Source organism: Rhinopithecus bieti, unplaced genomic scaffold, assembly GCF_001698545.2.
Source record: "Rhinopithecus bieti isolate Rb0 unplaced genomic scaffold, ASM169854v2 scaffold_34818, whole genome shotgun sequence".
NCBI lineage: Eukaryota > Metazoa > Chordata > Mammalia > Primates > Cercopithecidae > Rhinopithecus > Rhinopithecus bieti.
Window position 1 is genome coordinate 988356 of NW_016815484.1, and position 25054 is coordinate 1013409.

The window sequence follows — 25054 nt, forward strand, 5'->3', positions numbered from 1 at the left end:
TTATGGAATATTGTTTATTTTAATTGTTTATTTGAGACACGGTCTCTCTCTGTCACCCAGGCTGGAGTGTAATGATACAATCACATCTCACTAACCTAGAACTCCTGGGCTCAAGTGATCCTCTAATCTCAGCCTCATGCCTAGCACTACAGGCATGCACCACCAGGCCAAGCTAATTTTTTTTAAAGAGACAGAGTCTCACTTTGTTCCTCAGGCCAGTCTTGAACCCCTGACTTCAAGCAATCCTCCCACCTTGGCATCCCAAAGTGCTGGGATTACAGGTGTGAGCCACTGCACCTGGACAATTTTGAATATTTTTGAGAGTCAATTGTAGGCATCATAATATTTCCCTTTATTGCTTCTCACAACCCATTTTCCTTCATGATTAGGGTTAAACTTTCAGACACTCTCATATCAATAACAATATCAAGCCCAGAGTTTGAAGAGTATAATATCCAATTAGATCTCAATGCAATAGCTAAGTTAGAGCAAGTTTATTAGTATCCTCATTTTCCAAGATAGAAAAAGCTAATGCTTGAAAGTATCCCTAATCTTCACACTTGCAGAACTGGTGAGTGATAGAGTGAGACTTGAATCTGAAGCTTTTCATTTTCTGAGTCTTAGAGTCTCCTCCTCTACACAGTAGTAACTTCCCAGTAACAATGACTCATTGATCAGGGTTTTTTGAGAAAGCTTAGCGGAGTTTAACTTCCATCAACAGAAATGAGTCTCTCTTCAGAAAAAAAAAAATAGCCTTCTTATAGCCTTCTTGACAATTTTGCAAAAGAACTTTATCTCCTTTCTTTACATTTTTTATTCTTAAAGTTGAAGAGTCACCACTAAGTAGTGAAATTGATTACTAGAGGTGGGAGAAATTTCCCAGAGGAATAAAAAGAATGAAGGTAAATGCTTAGAAATGGGTCTGTTTCATCAATTAAAGAATAAAAGGAGTGTCTGAAGGATCAGCAGACTTAGATATGTCTAGTTTGAACACAGTGTTACAGGCTCCAGTGCTGGTCATATAATCAATCATACATGTTAGAAGAGGAAGAGGCTCATTATTAGGTCAACAAGTTCACTTCACTTGACCTTTGCAATGCTAGGTTGTTCTCTCTGCTGTGTCTCTTTCAATATGAAGAGTTCATTTATTGTGCATTGGCCAGGGGTTATTGGAGCTGTGTGGTGTCTCAAGTCCCTTCTCAGCCACTTTTCCCAGTGACTCAGACCCTCAGCTTTCCACAGTCTATTCTTCCTCATCCCTGGGCATTATCTTGGCCAGATTTTAGCCCATAATTGAGGCTGATACATTTTGCTTCTTCCACCTTCAGGTTCTGACTTGGAGATAGAAGAGCCCTTCTTCTAAGATGGTCCCTTCATATACCATAGGCTCCAGTGGGCCTCTGAGGAAGAAGGAAAAGGGGAAGATATTATATTCAAGAGAAAGAACGTTAGGATATGAGCCTGGGAAGGAAGTTAGGGGTCATCTCTGCAGATGCCAGAGTGATTAACTATCAGTGAATTAGATCACAGGTCATAACCATGCAGATTCTAACAGCAATGGAGTCCTCTATTGGAGACTTTTAAAAATTTGAAACAATCTTAAGGCAACAACTCAACAGCATAAAGAGACAACTTAAAATGAGCTCAAGTGTGAGTCAACTGGTAGATGTTACAGCAGCTGTCATGTTAGAAGAAGAACTCCCACTGCATGTCTTGAGAAGACCTGAGTCTGTTAAAGGTAGCTACTCATTTCTGAACATTGGGAAAACTTTCCATGTGATTCTTCTAGTTGACATTTTATGATGTCATTGAAAATGTTATTGAAAATGTTATTGAAAATAACATTATCAATGTTGGGAGCAAAACAAGACTTTTGAGAGTTTGAGTTTAAAATTAAATATGACCTAGCCTTAGTAGAAAACAGAAAAGATCAATGAGCTCTTGAATACAATTTTGGGGGAGAAAACTTATTCCTCTTTTAAAGATAATTTACTTTTCTTTTCACAGAATATAACTTTAGGGTTCTATAGGGAGTCATTTAGGAAGGGTTAGATTATCCTATGGTAACACACAACCTCAATCTCAGAGGCTTACAACAACCAGTCTATTTGTTATCTACATTACATATCCATTGTGAGTGTTGTCCTCTCTCTAAGATCCAGGATTGTAGAATTTCCACTCTCTGGAACATTGTTGGTCACTGCGGCAGAAAACGAGAGCTTTGAAATAGCTCGAAGTAGCAATTGACGGCTCCAGCTCCAAAGTAACATTTGTTCAAAACTCATTTGGCCAGCATGGGTCACATGCCCCTACTCAATCACAAGGGGTTAGGAAATGTAATTCTACCAAGTGCCTGGAAAGCAGAGAGCTGGAAATATTTGGAAAACAGTGCTAAAGACTTCCATATGTCATTACATTTGAAACGACAAAATTTAATCTGGTGTATGTTCAAAATCAGGCATGTCCCATGCTGCCTATAATGTTGGTAAGTTGACTTTTTTAGAGTGAACATTCAAAATAGCAAAAGCCTCTACCCATCAATTCTGTGCACTTGGAGAGTGACCTTTGGAATCTCCTGGGAAGCTTAAAAAACAACAGTGCCTGGGTCCCACTCTAGGGATTGTAATTTAATTAGTCTGAGGTGCAGTTTAGGCATCAGAATTTTTTTCAAACTCCCCAAAGTGATGCTAGTGTACAACTAGAGCAGAAAGTCACTGGTTTATTCTGAGGGTCTGGGTTTTAGCATGATTTTATTTCTTTTTTTAATTGTATTTATTTATTTATTTACTTACTTATTTATTTAGAGACGGAACTTTACTCTGTTGCCCAGGCTAGAGTGCAGTGGCCCAATCCTCAGCTCACTGCAACCTCCATTTCCTGAGTTCAAGAGATTCTCCTGCCTCAGCCTCCAGATCTGCTAGGATTAAAGGCACCCACCACCACGCCTGGCTAGTTTTTTTTATTTTTAGTAGAGACAAGGTTTCACCATGTTAGCCAGGCTGGTCTCAAACTCCTGACCTCAAGTGATCCGCTCGCCTCGGCCTCCCAAAGTGCTGGGATTACAGGCGTGAGCCACCGCGCCTAGACTTTAGGGTGATTTTCAACTCCAATACCATCTCTCTATCTGTGTGGTCTTCAACAAATCAATTAACCTCTTTGGGCCTCAGTTTTATCATCTGTAAAATTAGGGGTGGGATATGTACTTTTCCACAGACCCTTCCAGCCTTAAAAATCTCTCATAGACTTCTATTTAGAAAATGTTTCAGAGCTCAGGTTAATGTATAAGTGCAGCCAAGTGACTTTGTAAGTTAATCTGCACAAACTCTTATAAGGGCAATAATTGGAAAGGGTCTTTACCAAGTAACTAGATGTCTTTTTTCCCTAAACTGGGAAGCCAGGCCAGACGTGGGGAAAAGTCACGAAAAGATAGTGACAAAGAAAGATAAAAGTTAACTTGATCTTTTGGTTCTCTGTGAACTTCTGAGTCTAAAATGAAAAAATTGTATTACCTAAGGCCATTCAGATAAAAATAAATTTAAAAAAGCCGTTTCCCTCAATTCTTCTTGCTGAAAATGAAAAAGTTAAAGGTTTCACAATTTCTTCTTCATGTAATCCTATCTCAGTGCTGTCAGCATCTTAATAGTGTATTGATTGGCTCACACTCCTGCTATCTTTAAAGAAGCATTATTACTCTGTTGGGCCAAACATGAAAAACTGTGTTTAAAGACTTTTTTAAGGGTTTTTTGATTTTCCAAAAGCTTCTTGGGGGCTTATTGAGTTTCTCTGGCAGCTAGAATTAACTCTACAATGCTCTTTCTCTATTTCTGAGACAGTGAATTTATCTGAAGCCGGCAAGTTATCAATGACTCCAAGACACGGAAGATAACGGGGCTCTCAAGATAAATTAATGTGGTAATTAGTTACCTGGACACCTGTAAATTTAGATTAGTGAGAGCATTTTTGCTGCCATCGCATTGGAAATTCATGATAATTTTCAATAGTCATTTAAATATGTGAGGCTGACTCCAGCATCAAGGGGTAGGGAGTATGAAGAAAAGAAGATGGATTGTAAAAATTAAAACTTTTAGTACATAAAATAGCATTATACTGTTGTTCAATTATCAAAATGCCTGGCAAGCTGAAATATGACCAAAATCTTCATTTATAGCCCCACTGTACAATATTTATTTGATATCTATAATTCTTTTCTCAATTATTAGAAAAAAGCATCAGAATAATTTTATTGAATGTTTAGAAAATATTTGATGATCATACACTAAAGTGTTATCACTTTGGGTGATGGTTTGTGCTTGGGTCTTCTGTCTTTGCTTTCTGGATTTTTTTGTGTGTTTCACCAGTTTTCTCTACTGAACATATATTCTTTTGGACCCAGATTTCGTTCCTCACTGTACTCTTGGAAAAATTACTTAACCATCCTGAGCCTCATTCTGCCATCTCAAAGTGAAGATAATAATAGTATCTACGTCAAAGGGTCATGGTAACTATTAGATTAAATCATCTGAAATGGCTGATATTTGACTACCTTTTGACCTATAAAGATGGCGATATGAAATAGCTCAACATAATATTAAGTAAGTATTTAACATTGCATCTGGCAAATACTAAGCACTCAGGAAATATTAGCTATAGAAGTGCATTAAGGAAATAGAGAACTAGTTCAGAAATGGAGAAGATACCATATACAATTTTTAAAGTCAGATTTATTGAAAATAAGTTACATTTAGTATATAGTTCTATAAATTTTGACAAACACATACAACTGGGTAACCATAAACTATAGAATGATTTAATCAGCTCCCTCAAAATCTACTGTACCCCCTTGTAATCAGCTCCTACCCTCCCCTCCCCCTCTATCAACCACTGATCTTTTCTCTGTCCCTATAGTATTGCCTTTAATAACAATTGTTTCCCCTTACTTTAATTATCCAGATGTGTTCATTTGCCTTTTTCCTATGTGGACAGATACCTACTCCCACAGAGGCAGAAGAGACACCCCATCCCTTTGGTCAACCACTAATTCAGTTACTTCCCAGAAAGCCTGGTTTAATTAGCACTGGGGAGTGAAGGATGCTAGACTCCAGGGTGTGTAGCAAGCAGGGGAAGACATTTGCTGAGTGTTTATTTTATTCAGAGTTCACAGCTCCATGTGAATGGAGGTGAGAGTGTGATCAGGTCGACCTTTTGGGCTACTTTACCCATTATCAAACAAGGTTTTAGACTCTATGATTTTGCTGTTGATTAAAACATACACACCTGGCCAGGCACGGTGGCTCAGGTCTGTAATCTCAGCCCTTAGGGAGGCAAAGGCGGGCAGATTGCCTGAGCTCAGGAGTTTGAGACTAGCCTGGGCAACATAGTGAAACCCCATCTCTAGTAAAATCAGAAAAAATTAGCTGGGTGTAGTTGTGCACGCCTGTAATCCCAGCTTCTCCAGAGGCTGAGGCATGAGAATTGCTTGAACCCAGGAGGCAGAGATTACAGTGAGCAGAGATTGCACCACTGCACTCCAGCCTGGATGACAGAGCGAAACTCTGTCTCAAAACAAACCAACAAACAAAAAACATACACACCTGCTTGTCAGAGGGCTTTTTAGCTAAAGATCAATTTAAATTCCAGATCTTCAAATAGCATTTAACAAAGATCTGTTCTTGGTGCAGCTCTCCTTTTAGAAAAATGCCTAACCCGTGGATGTAGGCAAAGACCTCCTTTCTTGGAGGCCAGGGCATGCCTAGCAGGATCTCGTTCGTGTTTCATGCTCTTTGAGTTACATTTTTCCTGCCCGTTGTCACTTTTTCATCATGGTATTACTTTGCGTGAATATAATTTGCTACAACATCCAAATGACTGATCTTTATAATCTTGAAATCCAAATGTGTCTCCCTGTTACAAGCCTTCAGTTCTCTTCCATTGTTTACAGGATGAAATCTGAACTCCTTTGCCTTTCAGATAAGCCCTTTATCATCTGATCCCATCTAGATTTGAATAATTCAGATAATAAGTTTGGTTTATTTGATGCAAATTGGAACCAGTACCTACCAAGTAGAGAACCTGGAACATTTACAAACATAGGTCACTTATTAGCCATAAAACAAATTTCAACAAATTTCAAAGTGTTGGTATCATAGACAGAGGCTGTTTCACACAGTGGAAAAGTTCATAGCCTTAGGAACCCACTTGCCTTTCTTTGGCTCCCGACCACTCCTGGTAGCAGCTCTGTGACCTTGGTCTGGTTCCTTAACCTCTCTGTGCCTCTGTTTCCTCTTTTGTGACTCTCAAAGACTTTGGTGAGGAAAACTGTCCTTCCTCCATCATAGCACACTCTCCCAGGCTTCTCTGCCTTTGCACTTGCTGTTTCTGCAACTGGACATGCCTTCTCCATGCTGAGTCCATCTGAAAACGTCCATCATTCTTGGAGTTTCAGAATGAAATCCCTGACTTCCTTAGTTAGCCTCTGGGCTCCTTAGGCCTTTCTGAACAGCCAGGAAATCCATTTTGCAGATTTATTATATGAAAGCTGTTGGGATCTCTGTCTTCCCACTGATCTGTAAACTCCCTAAAGTAGAAAGAGCATCTAATACTTAATGAATAGTGAGCGAGTGCTTATTGCAAGCAAGGCACCATTCTACACTTTTTCGTATATCAATTCATTTATCTCTAGTACAACTCTATGAGCTGGCTACTATTATTTTCCCTACTTTACAGATGAGGAGACTGAGACACAGAAAACTGTGTAATTTGCCTAAATTCACCCAGCTAGGGAGTGGTTAAGATGGAATTCAAACCTAAGAAATGTAGCTCCAGCATCCACATTTTTAATCATTATGCTGTATCAAGAGTATGACTGACTAAGTAAAAGCTGTAAGTCAATGCTTCTCAACCTAATTGTGCATAGGAATCACCTGGACATCCTGTGAAAATACAGATTCTGACTCAGTATATCTGAGGTGGCACTGAGATCTGCCTTTTTAACAGACTCCCAGGCAATGCTACTGGTCTACGGCCCCTGAACAGGTCTTAGAGAGCCCACCAGTGTCCCCAGTCCATACTTTGAGAACTACTACTTTCGATTACTAAAGAATCCTAGAGTATTGTGAAAGTTGTAGTATATTCATTGTGGAATTAAGCTTTAGTGCTTTGTAAAATGTCTGACTTGCAAAATTCTGTAAGAATATTCTAACTCTAGATTCTGTCTCTTTTTCTAGTTGCAAGTTACACCCTCATCTTCATCTTCTTTTTATCATTATTACTATTATTATTATTTTTTTGACACAGTCTGCTCTTGTTGCCCAGGCTGGAGTGCAATGATGTGATCTCAGCTCACCGCAACCCTCTCCTCCCAGGTTCAAGCGATTCTCCTCCTTCAGCCTCCCGAGTAGCTGGGATTACAGGCATGCACTACCACACCTGGCTCATTTTTTGTACTTTTAGTAGAGACGGGGTTTCTCCATGTTGATTAGGCTGGTCTCGAACTCCCAACCTCAGGTGATCTGCCTGCCTTGGCCTCTCAAAGTGCTGGGATTACAGGCATGAGCCACTGTGCCTGGCCTCATCTTCATCTTATACTGGTGCATAATAATGGGCTCAGCAGAGATAAGAATCTCTTCTGAAAACCAACAGCCTAAAAGTGTTACCCGCTCCAGACAGAAAATTTGATAAAGAAGATCATTAAAAGGAAAACACATATTTTATCAAGTCCCTAAAAGATTTTAAAAATTGCTTTAGAATAAATCATCCCAATGTAACACGTTGACTTCAAGTTAATATGATTTTCCTTTGTATGCATTTACTACATTTATGTTTAAAGTTTTTGTCCAAATATGGTTCCACAATTTAAAAAATATAAAATGTAGAACGTTTGAAATCATTTGATATGTTTAAATATCACACATTCCCTTCTCTTTCCTACCTTTTCAGACCTTACTCTTATGACTGTATTTCTAAGCTTACACCAACTCTATGCAGGAGCACATCTGAATAGGCTCATCGGTTCCTTGAGCTGAACTTCCCTTTGAGCTCTGAATTGTTTCCTTAGAACATCTGCTTCTCTGCTAAGTGTGTATCAACCTGACTCCTCAACTGTACGTAGGGAGTTATTCTCCTTGCCAAACTTGTTTATTGTCATGTCAGGGCTTGACAGATATCATATTGCAAATTCAAGCCTCCAGGTTCTCTCTCTGGAAACTTACCTCCCCAAGCCTGATGCTTTCAATTCATAGAATCATAGAACCTCAGGATTTGTAAGGATCTTTGAGGTCATCTGGACCCTTGCCACTCAAATGTGGGCTTCAGATCAGCAGCCCGGGCATCATCAGGGAGCCTGCTAGCAATGCAGAATCTCAAGAGCACCCCGACTGCTGAATCAGAATCTGCATTTTAACAAGATCCCAAGAGATGAGTGTGTACATGAAAGTTGCAGAAGGGCTGCTCCAGACCAGCTTCCCGCCTGAGGCAGAAGTCTTGTCTGCAGCATCCTCCTCCCAGCTACCCGTAAGTGCTCATCAACCTTCACATTCCAGCTCCAAGACATCACTCTAGATGTCCTTTCCTTCTAGAACGATGGTTCCCAACTTTGATTGCACATTAAAATCACTTGGGGAGATTTGAAAAGTCCCAGTGCTGAGGCCTCATCCCTGACTAATTTAACTGGAATCTCTGCAGATGGAACCTAGGCATTGGTATTTTATGAAGTTCCCCCAAGTGATTCGAATATGCAGCCAAGCTTTGAACTACTGATCCAGAGCCATCTATTTGCATCTTAGGCTATCTACTTTTTCCTTTGCTTTGATTTCCTGTGAAATGCAAATATGCCCTCAGAAAGGCAAAACTGTTATCTCCCATTTACACTTTGCTTGGAAATAGGTTTTTTTTTTTTTTTATCAGCATAAACAATTTATTGCTAACTCTCTAATATCATATACTAAAGGCTTGGCAATTGACATAGTATTCTGGGATGGGAAAGCCAGAAGTTAGGAAATGAGATGAGAGCGGAGGATGTGAAGACAGTTGCTAAGGGGCAGACTTCATGCCTTCTGGTGACCAGCTCTTGGTCAATCAAGCTGCCTTGGGCAGGAAGGAACTGGGCTGGGCCAAGAACCTGAAGCTCTCCTGTGGCCAACCCACTGCAGGTTTCCAGCACTTTCTTCCGCTTCCTTATTCATGGTGCTGTGGGGTGAGGAAAGTGGGGAGAGGTAAGACACTCTATAGCTGCTGCAGTTGTGGGCTCTGTCAGCTGAGCGTGGGGTCCCCAGTCTAGTCCTTGGCCTGATAGAGCTAAGAGAAGTTTTGTTAATGATATAATCTTGCTGGCCACAAAAGCTACTTGCTGTTTTCCTCAACTCAACAATCCTTTTGAGTAATATGCCTTTTTGTTTGTGACATTACTGCTTAACAAACTGAAATCTGGATATTTTTGCAAGATTTAGAAGAATATAATTTTGTGAACACATTATTAGCTTTTAAATTAGCTAGCTTTATTTAGGTAAAGCTACATTAGAATAATTGTTGTTTGGGAATACATTCATAATGTTAACAAGTAATTCTGAACCGACTAAACACATAATCAGCTGAAAATTTAGGGAGAAGGAGAAAATGTTATTTTAAAGGGAAAATTAATAGTACATAATTATATATTAATTTGCTATTAATAAAAATATAACACAAAATAAAACCTTAATATAAATTTGGAAGCTTTTAACATTTTAGATTCTAATGAGTATCATTCACATACTAAAATTTAGAAAATGCATAGTTTGGAGCCGGGTGCGGTGGCTCATGCCTATAATCCCAGCACTTTGGGAGGCTGAGGCAGGTGGATCTCGAGGTCAGGAGTTCAAGACCAGCCTGGTCAACATGGTGAAACCCCATCTCTACTAAATATGCAAAAATTAGCTGGGCATGGTGGCACACGCCTGTAGTCCCAGCTACTCAGGAAGCTGAGGCAGAAAAATCACTTGAACCTGGGAGGCAGAGGTTGTAGTGAACCGAGATCATGCCACTGCACTCCAGCCTGGGCAACAGAGCAAGACTCTATCAAGAAAAGAAAAAAAGAAAATGTATACCTTACAAACTCACCTTCATGCATATTTATTTTGCAAACTAAATAATTTTGCAAAATAAATAAATCTGATTAATTTAGATTTTGAGAATAAAATCCCATCACATCTTCTATCTCCCATTTCCTGCTAAATCTGGATAAACCTTCAAATCTGGATAAACACATTAGAGTGTTAAGAATGAATCAGATACATTTGACAGATTTATAGATGCTTTGGGGATTTGAAAAGTTGACTATCAGTTCTTTAAATGACCCAACAGGTAATTTTTAGAGATAATGTGCTATTAAAGTTTACTCTTTAGACTACGCAAGTATTGTAGGCAGAAGGAATTGTGTTTTGGGTGCCTGAAGAGGTGCGAAGAGGCTTAGAGTATTTATTTTCTTTTTCTTTTATGTAAAAATTAACTTTCTGATTGTATTAAGAACACTTGTGATCTTAACAAAGTTTTAAATGTACAGCACAGTATTATCATTTATAGACACAATGCTGTACAGTAGATCTAAGAACTTGCTTAACTAAGTGAAGCTTTGTACTCATTGATTAGCAATTCTCTATTTCCTCTTCCCCTCATCCCCTGGCAACCACCATTATATTCTCTGCTTCTAAGAGTTGACTATTTTAGATACCTCATATAAGTGGAATTCTGCAGTATTTGTTCTGCTGTGATTGGTTTATTTCACTTAGCAGAACGTCCTCTAGGTTTAGCCTTGTCTCACAGACTGCAGGATTCCCTTCTAAGGCTGAATTGTTAATAATATTCCAGTGTATGTACATATATACCACATTTTCCTTATCCATTCATTTGCTGATGGATGTTTAGGCTGCTTCCACCTCCTGGCTATTGTGAGCAGCACTGCCATGAACGTGAGCGTGCTCATGGAGTATTTCTGCTCTCCATCACTGAACCCGCAGCTTGTCTTCCCAAGAAAATGTGAGAGGGGAAGATGAAGAACATTTTAAGAGAGCTTTTTTTCTAAGTATGATGGTTTTCTTTAAATAATATAATGTTTGCATTTTTAATTAAATCTCAATTTTGGTACATATATTCTACTTTTTTTACCAGCTTATATTTTCATTTCAATAATGCTTTATCTTTCTATTTGAAGATACAGAAATTGAAATTTAAGCTAACATTTTAGCTTAAGTGTCTATTCTACTCTCAAGTCAAAAACACTTGGAAAAGTTGTCCTGTAGTGATTACTTCCCTAAGATTTAAGAAAAATTATTTTAAAATCCCAATCATTTCCCAAAAGAATCTTTTATATAAATTCAGATTTCTTAAAAAAGGGCACACCTAGAAGGAGCCACCAGTTTGGACTGGCAACTTTGCTTATCTACTTGACTTGTCATTAAAATGCTAAATAGTTAAAATTTGAGACCAATCTATCGAACCGGTGAGCAAATTCTGTGGGCTTTCTGGAATACAGGTGACAATGTTCTTCCTGCTATCTACATCTTCTACTTTTGTCCCTTTCTCCACTTCCAATCTCTTTTCTTTTTTCATTTTTTAATGGGAGATCTGGATTTTATTATTACTCAAATCAGCCTCCCCAAGCATTTGGGGATCAGAGTTTTTAAGGATAATTTGGTGGGTGGAAGGCCAGTGAGTCGGGGGTGCTACTAATCTTTTTCTTGACATCGGGGATATTTTCTCGTCTTCATTTCCCTCCATATAGTCCTATACTGCTTGGGAAAGCCCAGGTGTGCACACATACATGTACACATACAGGGGTACACATACATACACCAATACTTTCGTTTGCATTAGAAATAAAAGTCATTATTTTTCCAGTGTCTGCTTTTTACCCCGATGAAAGTGGATAGCTTGAACTGTGTGTTTTTTTGTTTTTGTTTTTTTCAATGAAACCCCATGATTATGAAAGAGCTTGGGACCAGAGAATGATTAAAGCCATACTTTTCTGTTCATCAAACAAATACTTACAGGCTTGCCTACTACACACAAGCCAACACCTCCACATTCTGAGTTTTCTTCATGGGTTTTTCCATCATCTAGACTCAGCGATCACATTAATGTATTCCTTCAGCTCTGACATCAGAGTTTTAATGTTAATAGCATTTCTCAAGGATAAGTAGTTGGGACCTGGGCACAACTGAGAAGAATGTGTCTGGGCTGCCACGCCCAAACATAGACACAAGGATGTCTGAGCTGAGAAGGATCCTGTGCTCTACCAGTTAAGCCCAGGAAACTCATGTCAGATAGGCAATGTGACTCATCTAAAGACGTATAACAAGTAACAAACAAAGATTAGAAACAGGGAACATGAAAAACAGGCATACTGGATAAATTAAGAGGCACTAAAGCAAAAGGAAAATATGAATGGGCTAGCTGTTCCCAGGAGCAGCCAGGACTTAATGGTGACTCCTACGAGTTGTAGGTGTATCCTGTATGCATTTTCCTTTCTTTAGATGGCTCGGCCGTGATTCCTACCCCAAAGAATCCCCTTCTGGTATTTCATTATCTTTTGGGGGAGATCATTCATTGTTCCAAAATGCAATGCTTGATTTTCCATTATTTCCAGTTCCTGTACAAAGTGTCTGGGTCAAAGCTTCATCTTTGGCCTTAAGTCTCATGTGCCATCCAAGTAATAATATACTAGTGCTTCTGGGGTTTAACTTTGGAGAGGACTTAGCTTGTCTCTGTGATAGATGTGACTGATGGAATGATAAAGCCAACCCACATTCAGTGACGGTCAAGGGTGTGGCATGAGCAGTGCCTTGGATTATCCTATCTGATGGGCACACCCTTTAAAGTAGGTGTTACATTTCATTGCAGGAGGGAGATCAAATCTGTTTCCTCCTCCTCCTTAACTGTTGATCTTTCTTCATATTGTCAATTAATTTTAAAATAGGAATCTAAGCCATTCCCTCCCACTAAGGAATTTCCTTTAACGTTATTCCGTTCTTATTTCCTGTCACCAGCACTGCCATTCTGATGTGCCGCCCACCTTCTTCTCTGGCTTGAACCCTTTTCTCTCACACCCTTCCTTCCCTGGGACTGGGTACCAACCTAACCATAGCTAGCTAACCATAACGTAGCTAACCTTAACTCAGCTACTTGTCATCTTCTTGACACCTTCTACTTGGCGACACTCACCGATCAGACTGTACTTACAAATCCTTCAGTCCCCTTTGTCCTACTTCCCCCTTTAAGAAAAACGCATGGACATAAAGATGGGAACAACAGACACTGGGAACTACTAGAAGGGGCGGGGAGGCAGGAGGGTGTGGGCTGAAAAACTATCTATTGGGTACTATGTTCAATACTGGGGTAATCATCCATACCTCAGCCATACCTCAAACCTTAGCATCACGCAAAGTACCCATTTAACAAACCTGCACACGTACCCCCAAATCTAAAATAAAAGTCGAAAACATTTTTTTAAAGAAAACACAGAAAATATCAAACTCAGACTGAAAACTGGCCTCTTGCTTCTTTTACAGGTTTTTTCTTGGCATCAGAAAATCTGCATTTGTTTGTACCATTGCAGAAGAAGCCAGAAATGGAGCCAGCATTTCTCGGCTTCCTACGCTCACCTCCCCACAGGAGTCTTCCTTGCCCTCCCTTCTCATGCCTCCCATTTCCGCTCTCTGGATGGACTACATAGGGCTGGCTTGGAAACTGTGAGTCAAGCTCCCTACAACCATCTCAGAGGCAAGGCATTGCTTTTGTCCTCCCATCTTTGTGTGTGTGTGTGTGTGTTGTGTGTGTGTGTGTATTAAATGCTGCATTTTATTTTGTTTTGTTTTCATTTCACTTTTTTGGCTAGAGACTTGCTTTCCAACCTCAAAGATTTTCCTGATAAAAAAACTTTTATAAGACTCTTTTGTGTTTAACAAGTGACATCTGCCTGTCCTGGGAAAAGGAAAGCAGCTCTGTCATGAAAGTGGAGACTGTGAGCCCTGGGACAGACTGAGATGGCATTTTATCTGACATCTTCAATTCCCAGAGGAGAAGAATAAGGGATAGAGTGGTTGATGGAATTGCTAAAGTCCCACTGTCAATAGTGACAGAGATGGAATGAGAGTGCAGATCTCCTGACCTCTACTCCGTGGAGATCTCCTTGCTGCCGTGCCATTTCACAAACTAGCCCTACGTTTGAAATTGTGTGTGAGTCTCCAAATAGATGCCTGTTAGTATGGTATGCAGTTGCATGTGGCCACTTTGGGGCTCTCTCGTTCTGTTGCGTCCTGTGTAGTTCACGGTTAGGTGGAGGTCACAGGACCCTGAAGAATCCCTCACATCTTCAAAACATGCACAATACAGGGGGTCTCCCTGTATTTTCAGGAAGACAATGGCTTCTCCATATTCCTGAAAATACACGGAGAGACCCTGTTGTGTGCATGTCTATCTTTCTTTCTCATCCAGTCTGGCAGCTCTAGACAGAACCATATAACTTGTGAGGTCTGCTTTTCATGCCCACGTCCCCCTTGGGAGTGCTGGTCTCCATCTCTTCATCTTCTCTTTCTCCTAAAGTGTTCAGGATCTATATCTCATCTCTTGGTTTTTCAGATCCCATCATTCTTCCTGTCCCACCAAGCACTCCACCTAGACTGCCCTATATTCTTTTAACATTCATTCATATTTTTTTTTTAACCCAAATAGACTTTCCTGTGATTAAAAACATAAGCAGTGAAAACTAACACAATGCTAATTTTCCCCGATTCACCTCAGACACTCCAGTCCTCTTCTCACACTCCATTAACACATTTGCACTGTCCAAATTTGCTGGATTCACTTTGTTCCTTGCAGCACATGAAGCTCTAAGCAGACTTATTTTTTATTTTTGAGATGGAGTTTTGCTCTGTTGACTAGGCTGGAGTGCAGTGGCATGATTTAGGCTTGCTGCAACCTCTGTCTCCTAGATTCAGGCAATTCTCCTGCCTCAGACTCCCAAATAGCTGGGACTACAGGCGCCTGCCACCACGCCCAACTAATATTTGTATTTTTAGTAGAGACAGAGTTTCACCACATTGGCCAGGCTGGTCTCGAATTCTTGACCTCAAGTGATCCACCCGCCTGGGCCTCCCAGAGTGCTGGGATTACAGGCATAAGCCACCCACCGCACCCAGCCAAAGCCCATCTTTTTAAAACAGCTGCAGAGTGCTCTACTGCATTCCACAATTTATTTTACCAATCTCTTCTCCAATGATGGTTGCCTTTATTGCTTTCAGGGTTTTGCTATTACTAACAATCCATATCCCAGATTCTGAAAATTTTCCTTCCCAAATTACTATTAAACTCATATATTATTCTACTTGCTGTAGACCCTGGAGCTGCTGTCCTAGGTGACAGCTAAATGAGCTAATAAATGAGTCCCCACTGTGTTAACAGGCACAGTATTCATGAGTCCTTCCTTCCCCTTCAGGAAACATATGTCCATTTTAAGAGGGACCACCTGGATAAAAGTTCTTAAAACATTTCTCTCCCATGATTTTTGGAATAGAAGGGCTATAAGTCATAAATAAGTCATAGTTTTAACCCATGGGAGTATTTCAAATGACAGAAATTTCACGAAGACATTTGTAAAATACTTAATTAAGTGAGATATTTGGGGGCAGATCGGCTTTGTTGAAAACACATAGATGCAGGGTGGCAAACTAGAAGGCTTATCCCAGGTGAGATGTGTAGTCCCAGCTTTAGCCCTGAGCCTCATCTTGGCTGACGCTGGCAGAGAAGATACAGCACAGAAGCCACAACCTGCAAACCACAACTCCTTCCTGTGGAGATGCAGCTGCCCATATCAAAATCAGGAGGGAGCATTCAGTTAAAAAGGCTGTGAGCACTACCTCACATCATACATAAAAATCTATTGCAGATCTAAATGTAGAAGGTAAGCAATAAAGCTTTTCAAAGAAAACATGGGATAATGTCTTTGTGACCTGGGGCAAATTGCTAGTCGTAAATGAAGAAAATGGATCAATCATACTACATTAAAACTAGGGTTTCTGTTCATTAAAAGTCATCAGGAGAGTTAAAAGACAAGACAGAGTGGAGAAAATATTACCAATGTATTCAACTACAACAGAAATCTCCTCTTAATTGTATCCAGAATATATGAAGAACTTCCACAAATCAATAAGAAATAAGTAGACAACCCAACAGAAAAATGGGCAAAAGAATGAATCGACACCTTATGAAATAGGATATACAGTAACCAATAAAGAAGTGACAAGGTGCTTGACTTGTTTTCAAGGAAACACAAGTCAAAACCACAGTGTGGTATTATTAACATGCACCAAAATGGCTAAAATGAAAAAGACAAACAACATCAAGTGTTGGTATGATTTTTGAATGACTAGAACTCTCATATACTTTGATGGGAGTGTAAATGAATATAGCCACTTTGGAAAAGTCTGACAATACCTTCCAAACCTAAACATATGCCTATCATATAACCTGATAATTCTGCTCACAGGTATACACAGCAGATACACATACATGCATCTGCCAAAGACACATACAACAACATCTTTGTTCACAGCAACATCTTTGGTTGTAGTTCCAAACTAGAAACAACCCAAATGTCTATCAGGAGTAAAATGGATAAACAAATTGTGATACATTTATATAATGGAATACTACACAGCAATGAACATGAAAAACTACACAACTTGGATGAATTTTTCAAACATAATATTGAATAAAAGAGGCATAAATGATTACATTGCTGCATGATTCCATCTATATAAAGTTCAAAACCAGGCCAAAATAATCTAGGTGCTAGAAATCAGGAAAATTGTTACCTATTTGGTTGTGGGGTAGGTTATGGTTAGTAGGAAGAATGAAAGGCTTTTGGGGTGCTGGTATTGTTTTATGTCTTGATCTGGGGGCTTATTACACACATTTGTTTTGTCAGTCCATTGATTACATACTTAAGTATAATCAAGTATAAGCAAGGAGGACATAATGCATAGCAGATGACTATGCATTATGCAGTATATTATTATATATGTTATCATTTGTAATACAGGGTCTTTGTCACTCAACCCAACAGCACATTATTTGCACTCTTATTTAGGGCTTCCTTTGTTCTGCTTTATGGAATAATTGGCAGTGCAACTGTCTTCATCTCCCAACAAATTTGTAGTCTTCTTGAGTGCAAAAAACATTGCTGCATTTTCTCTAATATATTATTTCTGCTCTTAGCACAGAGCCTTACACATAATGGGATTCAGTCTCAATATTTGTTTTACATTGGAGTAGGGAAAGTGTTTACTTATTTTTACTGATCTACTTTTATTTGTGTGTTTTACTTAAAAGTAAATGGGAAGTTTGAATTCTCATCCCTCATCCTTCTTCAAAAATATACACTTCTAGAGAGGAAGCATGAGGAGGGCTTTGTGGGGGTGCTGGTCATATCCTATTCCTTGATCTGGGCAGTAGTTAATAAAAGTTATACAAGTGTTCTCGCTTTGCTATAATTCATCAAGTGGTACACTTACTATTTGATACTTTTGTATGTTGTATGTTGATTAAAATGTAACATATAAATACATGTATATTTATGTTTCTAGTCTGATAAGACACTATGTTGGTGAGAGTTCATGGAATTAGTTAGGCACATATTCTGCTTATTGGGGTGTAAATTAGTACAACCTCCTTGGGAGGAAATTTAGGCAAATTATCAAAATTGAAAAGGCATTTACTGTTTGACCGAGCATGGTTAGTCTAGAAATGAACCCTACAGTCTATTATAACATGTGCAACCTATCACACATTCAGCGTCATTCATGCCATGCTGTTTATAATAATTGGAAACAACAGAAGAAAGAACAAATAAATTATACATCACACAGTAGAATATTCAGCAGTTAGTAAGGAGGCAGATCTGTATTTGCCGATTTGGAAGGATCATCAGGTTAAGAAGTGTGTAGAAGATGCTCTTGGTTGTGTTAAATATATGTGTATATAATTAGCCTGTCCATTCATAGACCATCTCTGGAAGGATATCCAAGAAACTGGTGATGGTAGAAGGAAGAAAAGGAAACTTACTTTTCACTATACACTCTGCCTGATCCACATTTCAAATTTTACATGTACCTATAACCAATTTAGAAAAATAAATCAAAAAATGATTCTTGGCTGCTGCCTCTTTGTCACTTTCACTTAGAGTCTTAATAAACATTCTATAATTGATAAGTTTGCCTTTACTTTCTTCTACCAGCCTCTAAATCTATTCCATGCAGGAAAGGTCAGATTCTTCTTCCATGATAATGAGCAAAGTAGGCAGGTCACTCTTCTGCTGGTGACCTTATTAATTGAGTTTAGACCTCCAGTGAATTTGAACAGATTTTTTTTTTTTAATGAAACATTCAAAGCCTCTTGGCCCCTCTTTAGTTCTCCTCCTCTCAGAAAGCAGGAAGAGAGTGAAAGGCAAGTGTTCTATTTGTCTTTAGTCACATTTACAAATGCCATAGTTGGTTATCAAACTGGAAGGAGAGGGAATCTTGCAGGATGCGATTTGAACTGCAAAGGAAGGGAATAAGTTTGATGCAACATGTGCCCTAGATTTGAAGCGGATTTTGTGAAATAAGGTCTTATCTCAATAGCCTGATAATCCAGAGTGTTTGCAGGCCCTCAGAGGTAAAGTACAACAATATAATCTAATATAATGCCCCCAAGGAAGAAACAAGAGGGGCCTCTGAAGAAACCAAACCTGTTTCCCAAGTCACCTATGGCCATCTGCAAAAAATGGAAGGGAGGCACAGGGCCAGGGATGCCGAGGTGGTGTGGGCACATGTGGAGGACATCAGCAAGAAGGCTGAAGCCCAGGCTTGTGAAATTTGCAATGGACAATTTGCACAGGTCTTTCAAAAGGCACATTCAGCGTAAAGGTAGCTTAGATTAGATGGTGCTGTTTTATCAGCTAATAAAGAGAAAGTAAAACCTGGAATTTACTGATTGTTTCATCCAGCCCACTCATTTTTACCAAGGCACACTATACGCAGAGCCTAGGATTAAACACCCACATCTCCTGATCCTCTCGGTCCACTGCTGTGTTTACTTTCCACATTGTCCTCTTAAAAGCCTGAAGTCTGGAACCAGACCCCGCTGCATGCGAGCTGCATGACCTTGGGCAAGTTTCTTAATCTTTCCATGCTTCAGCTGCCTCATCTGTAAAAGGCGAGAATAGTAATAACAGTATCTTCCTGGTATGGTTGTTATTGGGATTAAAATGCACTTCAAAGAGGGTTTGGTACATAGAAGACGTTAAATAAATGGTAGGCATAAAATCAATGATTATTATTACCTCCAGTTTCTGCATCACAGAGAATCATTTTTAAGTGGGAAAGCCTGCATGGGAGGCATCTGCATTGCAACACTCGCTTGGTTCTGGGTGCCACATTAAGTCTGAGATAAGAAAACACTTTCGCATAAAGAAAGGCCTCCAACAACTTCCCAGCTGGCGCTGGAGGCTGGAGGAGCTCTCTGACACAGGTGGAGTTCAAAGGGAGGTGACGCCACCCACCACCAATGCTGAAAGCAGATCCTGTGTGGGGTGGAGGCAGGGCCTAGATGACCTTTAGGGCTCCTGGTAATGCTAAAAGGTCTATGATTTTGGTACCTTAGAGACTAGTAGCTTCGGAGGCAGTCACTTTGCTTAGCTTAGTGACCGGCTTTATGGTCACCTTGGAAGTGAAGAGCATAGTCCTGTCTGAACTTTGCTCCAGTTCTGTGTAAGAGGACAAGCTCTGGTGTCACAGCTAAGACTTCCAAATACTCAAGTTGGAGGGGACTTTGAATTTATTTGTGAACAGACAGTTGCACACTTGAAAATGCCAACACATAAGGGAACATACTCAGCTTTGTTAACTGACAAGATTGAGCTCATTACAAACTCTCCAGCCAGGGGATATTTCATTCTTAAAAGAGGAGTAGAAATCTTGCGTGTTTGGGGGGCTGGGGAGGGGAGAAGAATATATCAGTCAGCATTGTTTCCTCCGGCGCTCCCAAACATAGGCTAACTGTGAAGAACCAGGACGCTCACCGAGTCCTGGCAGCGCTGCAAGGTGGGGCGGGGACGGGCGCGGTTCTCTCGCTGGTGACTGCAGATTTCCTCTGCGGGGCACTTCCTAGGGCCTTTGATCTTTTCCCAGGAACTGGCGAGGGCCGCGTTTGCCTCTAAGTTTATTCCCTCTTGGTTTATTTATTGTATCTGTTTTCTCTTCTCGCTGGTTTGGAGGTCAGAATGCCAGTATGTAACGGGACGTGGGTCCCAAGGTTTCCCCTCTCCGGTCACTACCGCAAAATCTGGCAAAAGGTACATTTTACTGAGTTCTGGGGCAGCAAATTCAGCGGAAGAGAAAGAGTCTTTCTCCTCTCAGGGAGACAACCCAGGAAGCCCGATCCCGGGATCAGAGGCCAGGACCCCGCCCTGGCCCCCTGCCCCAGCCCCATCTGGGCGCCGCCGGGTGCTCTTCTCAGTACGCCAGAGGACTCGAGCTCGCGTCCCTCCCTGAGAAGCCAGGCTTAACTTGGAGTTTCATCTCCTCCCCAGGAGGGTCTCAAGTTGCCTTCGTCTGCCGGTAAGGGCTCCCACTCCCCCGCTCCGGGCCCTAATCTCCACCCGGCGTCCGCGTCTGAGCCGCCGGGCCTCAGCTCTCCATCTGCGCGCCTTAAATCCCATTTATCTTCTTAGCGCCTCAGACCCGGCCGGCCCCGCCCCTCTTCCTCTCACCCCCCCACCCCACTTGCAAATCACAGACCCTAGTCTACCCCTCGCTCTTCCAAGTGCGCTGGACAAACTATAGCAACCTTTGAGGTGTTAAAAAAAAGTCGCCAGGCTGGGTGGAGGCGACCTAGAGGGGCGCGGCAGGAGGAGGGCCCAGGTGGAGTGGGAGGCGTCCCAAGATTTCAGGGTGAGGACCGCGGAGGGTCCTCGACCCGCAGTCGCCTAACTCCTGCCTTGCGTCTCCAGTGCTTGAAGTCGGTCCCTCCCAGGCCCCCAATCTAGGTCACCAGCGGGGAAGGGCTGCGCTGGGGGTCGCTAGAGAGGGTGAGGGGCGGTCTGTCTGCTTCCGAGGTGGGCAAGGAGTGAACGTTTCAGGGCCTGCCCCTCTCAATTCCACTCGATTGTAATTTCATCCCCGGGCCGGTCGAGCCTCCCTCCCTCCCGCGGCCAGCCCTTCCCTCCCGGTCGGCCTCCTTCGTCGCCCCCGCCCCCGCGAAAAGCCCTGCAGCTTGCAGCAGGCTTCACTCCCGCACGCCGACCTCCCGGCTGCAGTCCTGCCTCCTGGAACTGCCCGGTGGTTCCGGGCCCAGACCCCGAAACCCCCCCCCACCTCCTCGCGCTGGCCCGGGGATCCGCGGGAGTTGCGTCCCCAACGCGCCCCCGGAGACGCCCTTTCCCTTTGCGCCCCGGACTTGGTGAAACTTTGCAGGCGCCGGCGGCAAAATGGATTTAATCCTAGGCGTCTTGCTCCGGCTCCTGCTCCTGGCTTCCAGCCTCGGACCCGGCGCTGTGTCGCTCCGAGCGGCCCTCCGAAAACCAGGTAATGCGCTCCTCAGCCTGGAGCCACCACGCCCCGAGCGCCCCTGCTGGGCTCCCGGGCGAGGACCTAGAGCCGGCAGCGCACCGCCTCCTTCTTCCCGACCAGCGTCGGCTTAACTCGCTTCAGCTCTGCCAGGAGCTGAGAAAAGACGCGAACCTCGCCCTCCCCCGCGCCCGGGCAGCTCTAGGGATATTTATTTGTTAAAAGAATGATCAGTTTTCCAGACACAGTAGAGGTGGTGGTCCCCGTGTTTGACCGCAGAGAGCTGAGAGTTGGGACAGCGATCCTGCTGTCTCAATTACACAGGATGGCAACCGTGCAGAGGAGTCAAACCAGCCCCTCCTGCGTCTCCAAACATCTTACTGAATTCATAGTGTCCAGAGCTCAGCCATTTCCTGTTAAGTGTCTTAAGGGCTGCCTGGAGCCCGCTCTGCCCATCTCCGGTCCTGCCCACGCACCGTGCAGGGATGTGGACTCTGCTCTTAGCATCCACTTCCACTCTGGGGCCGTTTGTTCAGAAAGAAGCACCCAGTGGGTTAATTTTACCGTGTTTTGAACTTCTGTCTTTGCTCTGCTATTTAAACAAAGATATGTGTGTTGCAGCTTGTTATAAGGGATTGAGGATTGGGGGAGAACTTGAAACCATAATAACGTGTATTTCCTCTAGCTGCATATAGGTAAAAAGTCTTCGTTTATTTTGGTCTACTTTGATTTGGCCTATGTTGTGAGATTATTCAAAGTAGAACATTCTGAACAATGAAGTTCTAAACACTGTTTCCCAAATAACGATTTTTATTATTTTCTGCTGGGACCATATTTAGAATTCTGAAAAATCTGTTTTGTCTTAGCTTACTTTGTAAGGGAGGTTGTCTTATGGGATTAATTATATCTTATGAACAATGGAAAACAATGTAACTTTTATTTAAATGCAGTCTGCAAAACCTCACAGAAAGTGCAGTTTGTCTTCACAAACATTTCTGTAAGAAAGAGACAAAGCTAGGAAAATTTATCAGAGGGCAAAGAAAATCGTCTTAGCGGGATCCCATGTGGATGCTTAAATCTTTTCGCATTGGAACTCTCTATCTGGAAATATGACTTGTTGCATTTCGGCTCTGGAAACGCCCTCAGTCTTTGCGCTGTATCTCTTATTACCAGCACTTGTTACCTGCCTTGAAATCTAAGGTCGTTATCATAATCTACACCATATTTAACTTATGAGCCATTCCATTGATGAGCTCTTCAATTCATTTTGGAGATAATAGCTTCAGTCCAAAGTAATATCACATTAAACTGTTTCTCTTCCTGCATGCACACATACACACACCTTCAAGGATTTCAGTGAAGGGCTTCTTTCTAACTTTCCTCCTTAAGATAACCACATCACGATCAATTGCATTTTGCAGATTTATTCACATGAAATAACCCATTAATTGTCACAATTTTTAAACAAAGCGTAGTTGTATCTATAGTTTTAAAGCATGAACATTGTATGCAATGCTTTTTTAAGGATATATTTTAATCCATTTAAGGGGAATTTTAAGAAGTATTTTATAAAACCTGTAGTATAATACTACTCATATGGGTCACCATATTTTCTTTCTTAGTTTTTGTAGTTCTTCTCCTAAAAAGATTTGCTACCTGGTTCATTCAGGGTCTCATTCTGATATTCATATCAGGTATATGCCATGCTGACCTCTTTGGTTTCATTTGAAGCATAGATAGGGTTTTGATAGTGGAAACACCACCTCTTAAATACTTTGGCATATTAATTACATAAAATTTGAGATAGAAGTGTTTAGGTTCAACCTAGAAGAGTTTTATTTTTATTACTTTATACTTTTATCCAGACACTGGCTTTCAGGTTGGAAAACTTCTCAGATTAAAATGACGGCTACTTCATAAACTTCAGGGGAAATTTCCCTCCTGGGCTCATTTACATCCCTTGGAAAGCCTAGTTTTTGATCCGGAAAATTGGTCCAGATTAAAAAACTGAATGTGCCCTGCTTGGCTCTGATGTGAGCAGCAACCAGCTAATTTATAATTTTCCCCAGACACTAGCAAATCCTGCTAGTATCCATATGGGAGTTTCTTCGTACCTTGTTTCCTCAACAGAAATTGGTTCATATATAGTACTTTGAAGGTATCGTGACCACTGTGCAGGCATACTGGAGCGCTTCTGTTTTATTTGGATGACCCTCCCTGTCTTCTCATACTCCTAAGTCTACTTTTGATAAGTACAACATTGTTGGAGAAGTCTTGGATTCAAAATCAACCTGCAAATTCCCCATCCCCACCTACCTCTGGTGAGAAAAAAACGAGTAGCAGCTTCAAGTCTGAGTCTAGTTTGGGTTCAACACAAGCAACCTTTCTCTTCACCCCAAGATAGCTCCTCTTTTGACACTGAACATTAATAAAGAAACCTCTGCATTTGCCAAGACTTACAAGAAATGACAGTTTTCAAATTAAGTTAAATTAAATCGTAATAACGAACACTAAGTGCTTGCTACACTGTTCTAAGAACTGGATGCACAGTGATTTATTTAATCAACCCAATAGCCCTGGGAGATGGGGACTATTATTATCCCTTTCTTTCTGAAGGAGAAATTGTGGTTTAGAGAGGTTAAATATCTCACCCAAGGTCACACAACTAGTAAGTGGTGGAATGGAAATTTAAGCTCCGATATTCAGGACCAGAAACTGAGTCCAGAACACCGTGTTTGCAGAGGTGTGTAGCATGTCTTGTAGGGTGTCTTCCTGGAGGTTGAAGAGTGGAGCTCCCGTGGGTCAGATACTGGAGGCTAGGTGGAGGCTGCTGTTTTGTGTGGGGATCCTGTGTTGCTCTTAAACATTTGTAAATGGGATATGCTCATGCCTCCTAACACAACAGAGTGCGTATGATACTGAAAAAGTTTTGGAAGCTACTATCTACTGGCCTCATTTATACGAATCACAGCGTGTGGCCTTATGGTGTGATGATGAACCACTTGCTTCTCTTGTTGAACTCCTGAGGATTAAGGCTTGTGAGGGCCAGAGGGCCCACTAGAGTACCTGAAGGTAGAAAAAGGGGTCACCGAAGAATGGAAGGGTTTAGGGCCCTGTCCTTTCCCCAGACCTTCACGGTGTGGAAACACAATGTGTTGGATAGCCTTCATTCCTTTTCAGACTACAAGTTAGAATCACAGGCCTAGAAGGAAGTGAAAAATCCTCATTTTGCAGTGAGGTTGAGGGTGACTCAGTGACTTGCTCCAGTTAACATCAGAAGCTGAACTGGAACTAGCACCTAGACCTCCCACCCTCCTGAGTGGTCTCTAGCCTAGTGCTTGTCCCATCACCTGAGTCTCACCAGAAAGTGCAGGAGGACTGCCATTCTTCTGTGGTGGGGCAGGAAGAAGGGAGGGGGAAATCCAGACAACTGCGGGAACCAGCATGCAACAAGTCACTTCATTCCCGCAGGCATAATGCTA

The 25054-nt window shown here is 41.5% G+C and overlaps 1 protein-coding gene across 10 annotated transcripts in view; it reads left to right on the forward strand.

Annotated features, from left to right (window-relative positions):
• EGFLAM (EGF like, fibronectin type III and laminin G domains) overlaps positions 1-25054 on the forward strand; it is a 231373-nt gene that overhangs the window by 9658 nt on the left and 196661 nt on the right. For 2 of the 10 annotated variants that reach the window (XM_017853204.1, XM_017853205.1), the window contains exon 1: positions 21144-21590. The exons of 6 other annotated variants lie outside the window; for them this stretch is intronic. In XM_017853204.1, coding sequence (XP_017708693.1) covers positions 21494-21590 — 97 coding nt within the window. In that variant the 5' untranslated portion in view covers positions 21144-21493. Of the gene's footprint in view, positions 1-20560; positions 20625-21143; positions 21591-25054 lie in introns of those variants that run through there. 2 more of the 10 variants (XM_017853206.1, XM_017853203.1) reach the window with 2 other exon arrangements.